The following is a 12,890-nucleotide window of genomic DNA, read 5'->3' as shown; positions in this document are numbered from 1 at the left end:
AACCTCTCTTTGCTTTTACTATATTTTTGACAAATTTAATTTAACGAAATTGATCGTGTATCTGCACGCTTAACGTCTATTCAGTTATACAAGTAGTTTTTAATAAAATTCTCTGCAAAATTGTCTTCATGTGGAGTACACAACTCCTATCTATATCGTATAGACGCAAAAAACAATTTCTGTTGTATCTACTAACTACTATAATATTGCAAGTTTAATTTTCGTTTATAAAGATTAAATGAAGTGAAGGGTTTACATGCTATTGATGCGAAGTGATTTATTAACCAAGAGGTGTCATCCTTTATTTTCAGGACTATAAATGGTGGTGGAGGTCGTTTTTTAGCAGTGGTTTCACGGGAGTTTATGTTTTCATTTATTCAATTCATTATTTCGTCACTAGAATGACGATCACAGGCGTTGCAAGTACTGTTTTGTATTTTGGGTACTCTTTCATAATGGCGTTGCTCTTTTCTCTGTTCACAGGTTAGAGGGTTTTCTTGATTACCTCAGTTTTTGTCTCGTTCACTCGTATTTTACTTAATTAAAGCGTTTAATTTAGAAATAGATAGAGAAATTTAATTGAGATAAAATTCGAGTTCTATCTGATCTTTAACATTTTTAAATTACGTTTGAATCTCTTATACCAGTGTTTGATATAACATGTTGACAATATTGTGATTTCTCTTTTCAGGTTCGGTTGGCTTTTTAGCCTGCTTCTATTTTGTTCACAAATTATTAGTACAGTACCGTGAAAGCGGAATTACATCAACGTAATAAATATGTCAAGATCATCAAGTCTTGTTGGCTCATCGAGGCGAATTGTGGTGTTTTTTATTTAAGCTAGGTTTCCATTTAAATCTGATTGGTCGAATTGATTCGAGCATATAATTTGGATCCCGTCGTACGAGTTATTTAGTTGCTGTGAATTTTGTATTCGTCATTGCTTTCAAATATACACTAATTTTTTTAAGAAGCATTTAACACTTTTTTAATAGCATGTAGACACATTCTATCCTCTTAATCGTTGTTGTAATTCTATCACTTATAATGCGTCTAAGTTTTTCTTGTAAAGTCCAGTCGTTAAAGTAAAAAAAAAAAAAAAAAAAACACTGACCTGGAAAAAAATGACGTAGAGCTGAAACTTAGCACACTTACTCCTTTTTATATTTAGATTACCAGGAAAAAATCCCCATCGATAGCATACACTTCAGACCATGTTTTCTGCACGAATAAAATTTGTTGAACAGGTGATTACGAAGTAGTCTTGCAGTTGCATTTGATGATTTATAGGAGGCTATCAGGGGCAACTTGTTCATCTGCCTTTATTGGCATCATTTGAGAATTTTCAATTTTCCAGCTCCATTTGCTTGGATCAATTTGTTTAAGCTATAAGACAAAATATTGTTATAAAAATGGAGAAATTGCTACTTTAACTGGCATTGCTTGGACATTTGTGTTTAAAAATTTATACCTCTTCTTCCTCTAATATCTTCCAATTCATTACCTGTAGATGAACTCGAAAACCGTGTAGAATAGCAGCTCTTTCCGTAGGTGGCAACTTTTTAGGATAAATCTTTCCTTTCCAACACATATCGAGATATTTCCGGTATCTGCAAAATGATAAGAAAACATTGGTGGTAATGTCTGTATCCAAAGTCTTCTCCGATCAACACCCTATTCTCATGCACTTTGAGATTATACAAAATGAAGAGAACCTTTTTATATTGTGAGTAAATTTTATATGTAAAAAACTCACCTAAGTTAATAATTTAGTCAAGTCGTTACCACTATAAATGATTTGAAACGCTTTGATGGCAGCTTCTTCGATATCTCTGTTGTCTGCCCAAACATACCCATTGTGTGTGAGACAATCTACAATATTGTATCACAGCCGGAAAACGCATGTACGAAAAGAATATGCTCTCGGATAGGGTTCTATTTCTGACAGACAACTTTATGTTCCAGGCTTTATCCAACCCCTCTTGAAAGAAGTAAACATCTCCATGATGTTCTTACCAACGGTATAGAAGCATCATTGCGACATCGGTATCATCGGCAACGACTTTTTGGTTGTTTGTTTCGGTTTCCACATTGATAACAGTGTTTCCAACATTGAAGTGGCTATCCTGTATAAATATTCGGAAAAGTAACAATAATAATAATTCCAAAAGTCCTTTGGCGGAAAAAACAATTACAGATAAACTGTGATTGCATCACAAAAAAATGTTTGTTGGGCGTGAAGTTTTTAATAAAAAATCCATTTGATAACATTTTATCGATCATTATATAGTGGATAAAGTCACACCATTCTGCATTACTTCAACGGTTGCCTTTTTGTGGTCGAGTCAACGAAATTTAAAGCACTTTTTTTGCATTTCGGAAATTAATCAGGCGAGTTTGGGATTAATTTAAGCGAGTTCAGTTATTAGACGAAAAACGAGAATTTTATTTAAAGAGTGACCCGAGTTTGTCCATATATATACGGGCGTTTTCAACGTGTCAGCACTCTCATAAAATTCATAGAAACAATTTAAAATGTCAAAATCAGACGGTTTCCTTCACCTGAAAATACAGTTTGGAGGGGACTGATATAGGGTTACTGTTCAACTGCGTCTTTGCGCCTGTAGTTTTACGTAGTTAGAAGGCACACAGAATCTCGTCTATTTATGTATACTTCATTTTTGAAAAGTTGCCGACAACCTTCAACCAATTCCTATACTTTTCATTCCTTTCCAGTTAAGGGGCTGTCGACAGATGTTTTTTCATTTATGACCATGTGGCCGATAATTTTCAACTCCCCTCTATTATCAGCGAAAAAGGGATAAAAAAGACTAGTGAAACTTTAACAAAAATTTTTAAAATATATATAATAGTATAGTTTTGTTACATCAGTTTTTTCAAAAAATCTTATAGTACTCTTTTAGTCTAAATTTTTAAAACTTTGAACTTTAAACCAATTTAGCAATTTACAGAATCTTTACTTCATTTTCACAAAATGAATCAGATAAAAGACCAACAAGAGTGAATGTCAACTACGATTGGGTCAAAACAATTAGGATCCCCAAAATTCCATTTGGAAGACTTTAGCCAAAAAGCCATCTTTGTAACCGCTTATTAAGAGCACTCAGAATTTTCAAACAAGTATTTTTTATAAGAGCACGCATAGAATTGTCAAATTAGGCGTTTTTTAAAAAAAATTTGAGCATTGTTTGTGCAACTTTGTGCATCACCCAAAATGCTTAGAATAAATTATTTTTATGCTGAATGTATTCTTACTGTGCATGTAATAAACCAGTTACCAGCGACGCGGAACTCTCTAATCAAGTGGATATTCCAACAAGCCAATTTACTAGTAGAGGAGACGTTCACACTATTTTTAGGGAGAAAGTAATAATTTCAAACACAGAAACGACATTTTTAATGTGTCAGAAAAAACGTATGTATTGCATGCTTCCTACAAAAATACAATTAAAAGAATACCAAAAAAAAAGTGATGCGTAAATATGTTTAGTGCTTAACTGTTTATGGTACGTACCAAAAAAATTTGCAAATATACTGAAACACTCCTATCCAAACAATATGACCAAACTGAACTTGTAATTTTTACATTTCTTTAAAAGCCACCATCCTGAACATTCGCGACATTTGAAATTTTCAGAGTAAGTTAGACCGTCCCGGGTTGATGCCAAGCCATTACTAGATCTCACGATTACAACGCCAGCGATAGGATATCCAAATGAATCTGCTTTCTTCCATGCTGTATCGCTTGCTCATTTTGCGTTACATTTCTGAAGGTAAATGTGTGCAATTAAGAAGGTTTTATTTTCTAACAGACTATTTCAAAACAAATTTCAACAACAACGAACACTGGAACATACCTTTTTAGTAATGCTAGCCAAAGCAGCTGAAACAATTCGAGATTGTGTGGCCAACGATGGAACTCTAGATATTTTCTTTGCATAACAAACCACAAAATTTTTCTTATGCGAACGAAAGACGGCATCACAATCGCCATCATAAGAGTGTGTGGCGGAACCTTTTACAGCATTATAGACGTTGACCATGAAATTATATTTTGGGTAAATCTTTTTTTAAATATTTAGAACAGTATGCTTAAAGTGACTGTTTGATTGTCCTGCATAATTTGCCAATAAACGAACCATTTGTCTTTTTAATATTCTGTGATTAATAGGTATTGAACAGTACATGGCATTTAATTGATCAGCATCTGTCTCTGACATTCCACATGACTTGCATTGACCGAGTTTCTGATTTGGATTTTTTTTCTGTACAATTGTTTGCTGTTTCTTTCCAGATACATATTTTCCAAAGGCAGTTCTGTTATAACAAAAATCATATACGTTGTTAAATATGACAAAGAGAAGCTTTTTTTTCTTGTTAAAAATTGCTTGTACCCCTTCTCTGCCCCATCAGATACCTACTTTACTGCAATAATTTTTAAAATAAGCAACAAAGATTCAGATTTTTTGACAAACAGACCTGTTTTTCTTGTTAAAAAATTGGCAAGTATCCCTCCCGTACCTTGGACACAAAGATTTAGATTCAGATTGTGTTTTGCTACAATTGTTTGCTGTTCCTTTCCAAACACATAGTTTCCAAATACAGTTCCGTTAGAGGAGTTAAATATGCAGTTATGGCAAGCATGTGCATGTATGGCAACGACTTACTTTCCATAATGCATAACTGATTCGTAATCATAAGGAAATCCAAACGTCGTGACATCTCTTTTCAATTTCTTGTCGAAATTATGTTTATTCCCTATTCAGAATTAAAAGATTTAAGATATTGAATTGTTTCTTTGATTAACGACACGGTAAATGTGACTGATTTACTAAAATAATGCAGGCAAAAATAACAAGAAACATGTGCTTCAACTTAAGTTCAGTATGAAAAATGTTTAATATGTTTACCGTCTTTGATGTTCTGGTAAAGAATGCGAACGTAATATTCCCGATCTAAAGCGTGCATGATCTAAATGAGATACAGTAGACTCCCGGTTATTCAAAGCCTCAAGGGGGATAAGAATTTACTTCGAATAACCGGGAGTTCGAATAACTGAAAAATTCGTTTTCCCGCCAGATTTTCAACTTAACCTTAATGGGATGGACTTTTCTTAAGTAATTGAGGCATTGTGGTTCAGTTGAGCGTGTAAACACAAAGAATTTTTACTTTTTGAAGAAAGAAAAAATGTGAACAAATTGTTAACAGGTTTTAAAATATGAAAGTTATAAAGAAAATGTATCTAGTAAATACAAGGAGTTCAACTCTTAAAAAAATCTTTAATGCTACATCGTTTTTTACTATCGATGTAGTGTTTTTGACATGTACGTGTTATCATGTTTAACTGCTTTCTGATTTCAAGACCATTCTCGTCAAACAAAGACCATCTTTCCAACAATTCTAAGGCCTCTTCCAACTCTGACTGCTTTGGCTTCTTCGGGGGGATGTCATGTGCCTCAATTTCATCATCATCGTCATCTTCGAGATTCGGCGCGTTTTGATCTTTGTCCTCATTAAGTACGATTTCCACGATTTCCTCATCAGTCAATTCAATTGATTTACTCGTGCATACCTCAAAATCAATATCCACAAAATCATCTGCGTTAAAGATGTCGCCGTCAACTTCTCTTTTTTTCAACTCGCTTATGCTGTCAGAAAGAGATTTAAATGGGTCATCAGCATCATTGAGACTCGTGATCTGTGCTTCTTTTGAGATGCCTGCCTTCTTAAAGCAGTTTTTAACGGTGTCTTTTGAAACAGCGTCCCATGATTTGACCAAGATTTGCATCCCTTCAAGAATGTTAATTTTAGGGACCTCTTTACCGCCGTCAATGAACTTTATTTGACGTTTCACAAGATTTGACCGGTAATATGCCTTCAATGCTCGGATTACACCTTGATCCATGGGCTGGGTCTTAGACGTTGTATTTGGTGGTAGAAAAACTAATTCTACTGCTTTAAGACCAGTGACTTCTGGATGAGCTGGGCAATTGTCAATTATCAAGACAATCTTTCGACCCGCAGTTTCAAATTTAACATCGAGTTTTTTCACATAATCGGTAAAGTTTTCAGAATCCATCCAGGCCTTCTTTTGAGCTTTGTACTGACAGGGAAGACTTCTGACTCCTTTGAAACAGCGCGGTGTAACCGAATTTCTGATAACGAACATGGGCAACTTTTCACCTAGGGCATTTCCTGCTGCAAGTCCTGTTAAACGAACTTTGCTGAACTTTCCACCAGCACATCTTTCACCTTTGGCATGATAGGTATTTGTTGGAAGCATCTGGTAGAACAAGCCGAATTCATCAGCATTGAAAATGTCTTGTAAATCATAGCGTGACAAAATGGTTGGCAGGTGTGTTTCTTCCCAGCTTGCTGTCATCCCTGGTGTACAAGACTTTTCCTCTCCAGAAATAATTCTGTAAATGATGTTTTGTCTGTACTTCCATCTGTCTAGCCAGCCTTCTGAAGCTTTAAAATCAGGTTCGTTGAATTGCTTTGCAAAATCCAATGCTTTTTCTCGAATGATTTGACCACTAATCGGCACAGTTCTTTCACGAGCGTTAACGAACCACTTGTAAACTGCTTTATCAATGTTATCGTATTTTCCGGAAGAAAGCTTTTGTCTTTTAACTCCATACTGGCCTGATTCATACTTGGCAAAAATGTCACTTTTATTCTTCACCCAGTATGAAAGTGCGTTAGGTGGGACACCATACTTTTTAGCAATAGACTTTTTAGTTGTTCCTTCTTTTTCAAGCTCTTTCAAAGCAAGATATTTTTTTTTGATCGTCAGAACAGTTTTCTTCCTTGACGTTGTCTGAGCGGTTGCCATCTTTAATGTGGATTTGAAGAGCCTTTAAAAAGTTTGTTTGCATCCACCCACTTGTTTTTTAATCGAGTTAGTTTTCGAAACGTTCGAAAATTAGATGAAACGTTTGAAAATCAAAGGAAACGTTCGAATTTTGAATGATCCTTTTAAAACGTTCGAATGTTATAAAACGAAACGAAGCAACACAACAACAAAGCAGTCACACCACAATTACGACGAAGAAGTGAAAATTACAATGGATCTTGTTTCAATGATAATCAACGAAACACAGCCGATAGAAATCATTCTTATCAAGTATTATGAGAGTAACTCAACCGTTATGGGATATCATGAGTATCAAAAGAAATGGAACGCTGTTATTGGTGAAGTCCTAGAAGCTAAAATGGAACCAACAAACGACATAGACAAATATGCAGTGGCGGTCTGCAAAAAAGGAGATATTGTTGGTCATTTGCCTAAAGTAAAAACAGGAAAATTTGCCAAAACGATATTTTACTTTCTGAAGTCAGAGATGTTGTGTACTTGCAAAGTAAAAGTGACAGGGAAAAGAACTAACTTTGGAGATGATAAGGGATTGAGGATCCCCTGTTTGCTTCAATTCTCTGGACCGAAGGAGAATATTGAACTTTTGAAGAAATTGCTTGAAGAGTGTAAATAGCCATGAATATTGAAACCTGATTTTTTGAAGAAAAAAAGTGTTTTAATCGCAGAAAATCAATGTTCTCACTCGACGATCTCCCAATAAGAAAAATCGAATAACTGAGGGTGACTTAGCCTATAATTGGCCCCAAGGGTAATAAAAATCACTTCGAATAACCGAATTATTCGAATAACTGAAGTTCGAATAACCGAGAGTGTTTTTGCCTGAGTTGGGTAAGCAGATCCAAGGGGAACGCCATCTCACTTCGAATAACCGAATTATTCGAATAAGTGCAGGTTCGAATAACCGGGAGTCTACTGTAAATCTCTATAATAATACGCTAGGTGTGTCTGTCTGTGTGTCTGTGACAGGCAAAGTGGATGTCTTCATTTTCCTTTGATGTTGCCGAAAAAGACATGTCTAATATGTTAAACTTTCTGACGTTACGACGCGACGAGAATAACACTACTTTAACGGCAATATCCTATATTAAATTAATGAAGCCATTACGGTGCACCTAAAACTTTGAGGCCTAATAACTTGGAAACGAGGTGGTGACGTCAATGATTTTTCACCGCGTGGGTAACTAGGAACCAACTAGGACCAATTTGGGTAATTTTCCTAAACCTGGGCCCCCGAATCCGTTTCGGAATGGACGGGTTGATGACGTCATCACAAAACCTACAAACCCCAATATCTCTGCATCCGTACAATTTCTAGATATATACACTAAGGGTAATTTTCCCCTGTTGTATTATTTATTAGAATTATATTAAATTTCTACTGCTTTTGGTTAGAATAAAATAAAGAGTGGAAAGAATATAAAAAAATAATCTAAATTTTTATCTTATCTAATTTATTAGAGCTCCAGGAAGTCCTATTCTTTGACTGCCTTAATTTTCTCTTTTTACATTTTTCTTGTTCTAAATCTTTGCAAAAGACCTAAGTCAATCGTACTCGTATTGTTGCTGGGGATCTTGAATCGTTGTTTTTTCCCTTACGTCAGCAAAAAAATGAACTATTTTGATTGGTTATTTCTTATCAGCGTACACAGAGCGTGTTGTGCAAGTTTAAAATTTGTAACTTGGACGCCAAGCTTTTTATCCGCCGATGTTTATTCGATTTGTGTTACATTTGGAAGATTACGAAGTTACAGCACCTTTCGATTTGAGAGTGAGACTCAATACAGTATAATTAAATAAACTGTCATAGCAGGTTATACTTTTGCATTAGGATTTTGAAAATTTCACGCTTATTTTAATATTGGGTGATAATTTTAAAATTCTAACCTCTGTAAAGTACTTTTAAAAGCAGCTGCGACATAAACTTAGGAAGTGTCTATCAGTTCGCAGTAGAAATATGTTTATTCTGTGTTATTCTAAACTTACATTCAACTTAATTCATGAAGTAAGAAAATATGTTTAAAAATTAATTCACGTTATTTTACATTAGGCACCAGTAGAAACCAAGCTTAACGCAATTTTTAGTATATAAAAAGAAAAAAATAGAGATAAACTTCTGACAAATTACTTGTGATTGATTAAGTTACTTACCGACTGATAGCCTTGTGGTAGAGCGTTCGCTTTCAGTGCGGGAGGTCTTGGGTTCAAACCCTGGCCGAGTCATGCCAGAGACTATAAAAGTGTGAATCTATCCTTTCTGCTTAGCGTTCAGCATGAGAATAGGATTGATATCTTAGGCGGTTGTCTAGTTGAGCGATTACTGTGCTTCCACGACTTTCGTAGCTCAAATGGGAGCTTTAAATGCGCTAGGACCCCCTTCGCAGGACTCTCGTTGATAGCAGTACCAATAGGAACTGAAGAGGCTATCCTGGGTAAATAATAGTAATAATAATAACCCTGCCACTTCATTTTAACAGCTACCTAAAATCAGATTTAAATGTTTGTTATTTTCTCACATAAGTTATATTCTTTAATTTATTTATAATTTTAATTTTGTCACGTTTTGACTATTTTAGCAACAAAACCTTCAATCCACCTTTGAGAGCACTATTCAGCAAGTACAAGTTAAGAACTTTTTCGCTAGAAAAGTCAAAAAAAATCTGCGAGAAATTTTAACTTGTCACGTGGTTAAAAAAATTTCGCGTTATAACTTAGGAGAATATCTTTGACATATTTACAAGTCTTAATCTTATACGCATATCCATCGTAAGATCTACTAAAAAGAAGCATCCGCTAAGCGCAATGACGAAGTTCTCCTCACTTGTTCCTAACCTTTTGAATGTTGCAAGAGGGTAATACGAGCTTAAAAGCATTCTAATTGGCTTGGCGGTTAGGCGACGGGCCGATATGGAGCGGTATTGTCCGTTCTCAAGAAAGATGGGAGCAAAATGTAACGAAGCGCAAAAAACAAATTTCAAGCAGCACTAGAAATGATTATATATCTAACTCCTACGATATATTACTCATAAAGACATTTCATACAACAATGTTAAAGTACTTAGATTTAGTGTCACTTATCTTGCTAGAAGCTTCTTCAACATAGCTAATTACCTACTTATACAGTCTACAAAAACAATTATGAGATGTTTAGTGTTATCGAAAATATACAAAAAGTTAAATTAATAATATTTTTTTTATTAGATCTTTCGACATTAGCAGTAACCACAATATTTTATTAAAAACGAGAATTTATAACCAAATATGGTAACAAATATCAGTATATAACAATTTCTCGGACGAACGATTACAGTTGAAAAATCGGAAAGATATAAAAAAGATAACGAGTTGTTCTTGTTAAGTTCAGGTTTTCCTCATAGATCATCAAGCTCCTAATTATTTAAAGAAAACTGTTGCGAGGCAATGTGATACACTAAAATCGTTAAAGGAAGCTAAACCGCAGAGAAAAAGGTGTTCCTTAAGGCCTAAGAACTAAGCCCTTTTAACAGCCATACCGGTTACAGGAAAAATGCCCAGTTGTACAGAGACCTTTAATTTTCAATATTGGTTAGTTTCGCCAAAACTAGTAGCGTTGCAGCTGCTACACAAGCCTCCTTAAAGTTACAAATGTAGAAAAACGAACCATGGAGCAAAACGCCACCTTAAGATTACAGGCCGTAAGAGATTTATTAACAGAGTTGACTGGTCTAGTTGTAAAGTAACAAGCAAAACGGTATCAAATTTGCATGGTAAACGGAAATATAAAATTTGATTGAAAAAACGTAAAACAAATTTTGTATACGGTTATTTGAATGTTTTGTTCTAAAAAATTGAAACAATGAAATTCAAATCGAAGGTTATCCTTTTAAGAAAAACTGTTCTCGCAACTTCGTCACTAGTAAGTCTTTATATAGTATAATCCTGGTTTTTGCGAACCCTAGCAAAATAGCTATCAAATGGCTCGGTAAACGTATCGACCAAAAAAATAGCCTAAAATTTGGAATACTTTACCTTCCGAATTGAAAAGTTGTAACAGCCTTAAAAAACTTAAAACGAAACTAAAGGAATATGATTTCAGTCACTCGGTCTATTTAAATAATTTTTCATAATTTTTATACATTTAACATATATTTATACATCAAATGGCTCGGTAAACGTTTTTTCCGCGGGTAACATTTCCCAGTTGCATTATAAAGACTATTATATGTATATAAATAAAACTGTCAAATATTTATTTAAGACGAGAGTATTTAGTGGAGTTCTCGATAGTAATTTCACGAGGTGGTGTGTCATCTAGGGCTACAACAACGTCTCTTCCTTGAAGCTGTGTCAGCTTTTTCTCTTTTTTCAGAATGGAAAGCTCTAAAGTAAGACGACCTCAAGATTTGACGCGTAAATTTGTAGGAATTGTCCACCTTAACCCGAGCTGCAGTAAATGGCTTAGTGGCGTTCGAATTTCGTTTTATCGATGGATGGGATCTTGTCTGAGTCAAGCTTAATAGCATCACAAATTCCGGAACCTTTCCAACCAACATCGATGATATCTTTTTTTTTTTGTAGTAGTCATGTGGTTGTAGAATGAATGTACCCTAAATGAATGATTGAGTCCTGCGAGCTGCAACCTAACATGAATACCACTCGATAAATTGGCGTTTAGAGCAACCATTAACTGTAAGGTTAAAAAGCTGGTAATCCGTCACGTTGGCAGGGACATTGACTACGGATATGTCTGCTTCTTTGAAAGCATCAAGCACAGCTGTAGTCATTTAAGCAGTAAACACAAATCTAAACATTAAACTATGGACTACTACCGTAGATATTGGCAACCAAAGGAAAATGGAAAACTCGATTGCCTTCACGAACCTGGAAATGCATTTGACATCAAAACAGTAACCCAAAAAGAAGGAATTGGGGGAGATTGACATAGGAAGATTTCAAGGGTAATTAAGTATTCTTTTGGATCGTGATTTCACTCTAAATTGTAAATTATCTTTACGACATTTGCGTTTTAATGTTTTAGAATTTCCAAAAAATTCGCAAAAAAGGGCGAAAAACGCAAAAGTCTCCGCCCTCGAAGGTTTCTGCTCTTAAAGTAGTGTGATACGTACCTTTCTCCTTTAGCTGTCGAGTATCGCCCTTTTACGGCTGCTTTGTACGGGAATATTATGGAAACAGCCCCGAGAAGTAGTTTAGGAAATATTGTTTTCTCACCTAAAAGAATTTAAACGCAAATTAACGTCCGAAGAACGACAAATGTTTTAGGTGGGATTGTATTACAACTCAGATCTCAATGCTCCTTTTTGAGTAACTTAATCGTACGATATAATTGAATTGCACGTGAATACAGGTTAGTTCAATGTTGGCAGAACTTTTTTCTCCTTTTTTCGCTCATTTTTAAATTCCTACTGAAAGTCGAAAAACCAAACGCAAAATGGTCTTAACATAAACATATTATAAGGGAGATTCTCAACCCTAGTTTAAAAGTTTTATCCCTACGGGTTTTATTGCCTTTCGTTGGTAATTTTTGGAACAGCTCAAACAACCATGTTAAGAAAATGTTTATAACATGCAATAATACGTATTTCCAAAGAGAAAGGACGCAACAAGCTTTTTCATACAGCATTTTGCAGTTGCAGTGCAATGCGCAATATATCTTGACGGTTTCTTTATACCTTAGTACGTCAGAGCTGGATTAACTTAAAAAAGAAAGATTTGTCTTGTATCTCGAGTAAAAAGCAAATTTTTTAATAAACAACCATTAGATTGTTAAACGCAATAGCCACTAGCAATAGGAAAGTTAAACTTTAAATCCTCCATACATCGTGAAGGCCAATCTCAGGCGTCACTTACATTACTGAAGTATAAAATGCAGATCCAAATCCTGCTCTGCGACATGTAAATTCACTGAGCATTTCATAACAAACATTAAATATTACCGGAAAGCTTTTATCACGTCAATGTTGCCTGCAGCATCAAAAATATTAAGGAGCTTTCGGAT

At 34.9% G+C, this 12,890-nt stretch overlaps 2 protein-coding genes across 7 annotated transcripts in view; one reads left to right on the top strand and one right to left on the bottom strand.

Annotated features, from left to right (window-relative positions):
• LOC130629221 (transmembrane 9 superfamily member 2-like) overlaps positions 1 to 976 on the top strand; it is a 36,609-nt gene extending 35,633 nt beyond the window's left edge. For 3 of the 6 annotated variants that reach the window (XM_057442361.1, XM_057442358.1, XM_057442359.1), the window contains 2 exons: positions 312 to 483; positions 692 to 976. In XM_057442361.1, coding sequence (XP_057298344.1) covers positions 312 to 483; positions 692 to 774 — 255 coding nt within the window. In that variant the 3' untranslated portion in view covers positions 775 to 976. Of the gene's footprint in view, positions 1 to 311; positions 484 to 691 lie in introns of those variants that run through there. The other 3 variants (XR_008981923.1, XM_057442360.1, XM_057442362.1) reach the window with 3 other exon arrangements.
• A 4,305-nt stretch (positions 977 to 5,281) lies between these two features.
• Positions 5,282 to 6,856, bottom strand: LOC130628620 (tigger transposable element-derived protein 4-like). The gene has a single exon (XM_057441602.1). The coding sequence runs from the start codon at positions 6,854 to 6,856 to the stop codon at positions 5,282 to 5,284; it is 1,575 nt and encodes a 524-aa protein (XP_057297585.1).
• Positions 6,857 to 12,890: the final 6,034 nt, after the last annotated feature.

Source organism: Hydractinia symbiolongicarpus, chromosome 15 (genome assembly GCF_029227915.1).
Source record: "Hydractinia symbiolongicarpus strain clone_291-10 chromosome 15, HSymV2.1, whole genome shotgun sequence".
Taxonomy (NCBI): Eukaryota; Metazoa; Cnidaria; class Hydrozoa; order Anthoathecata; family Hydractiniidae; genus Hydractinia; species Hydractinia symbiolongicarpus.
Note: the sequence above shows the minus strand (reverse complement) of the source record. Positions and strands in the feature narration are given on the sequence as shown.

Coding starts and splice junctions, on each gene's coding strand:
- LOC130628620 (XM_057441602.1), bottom strand. CDS start 6,856: ATGGCAACCGCTCAGACAACGTCAAGGAAGAAAACTGTTCTGACGATC.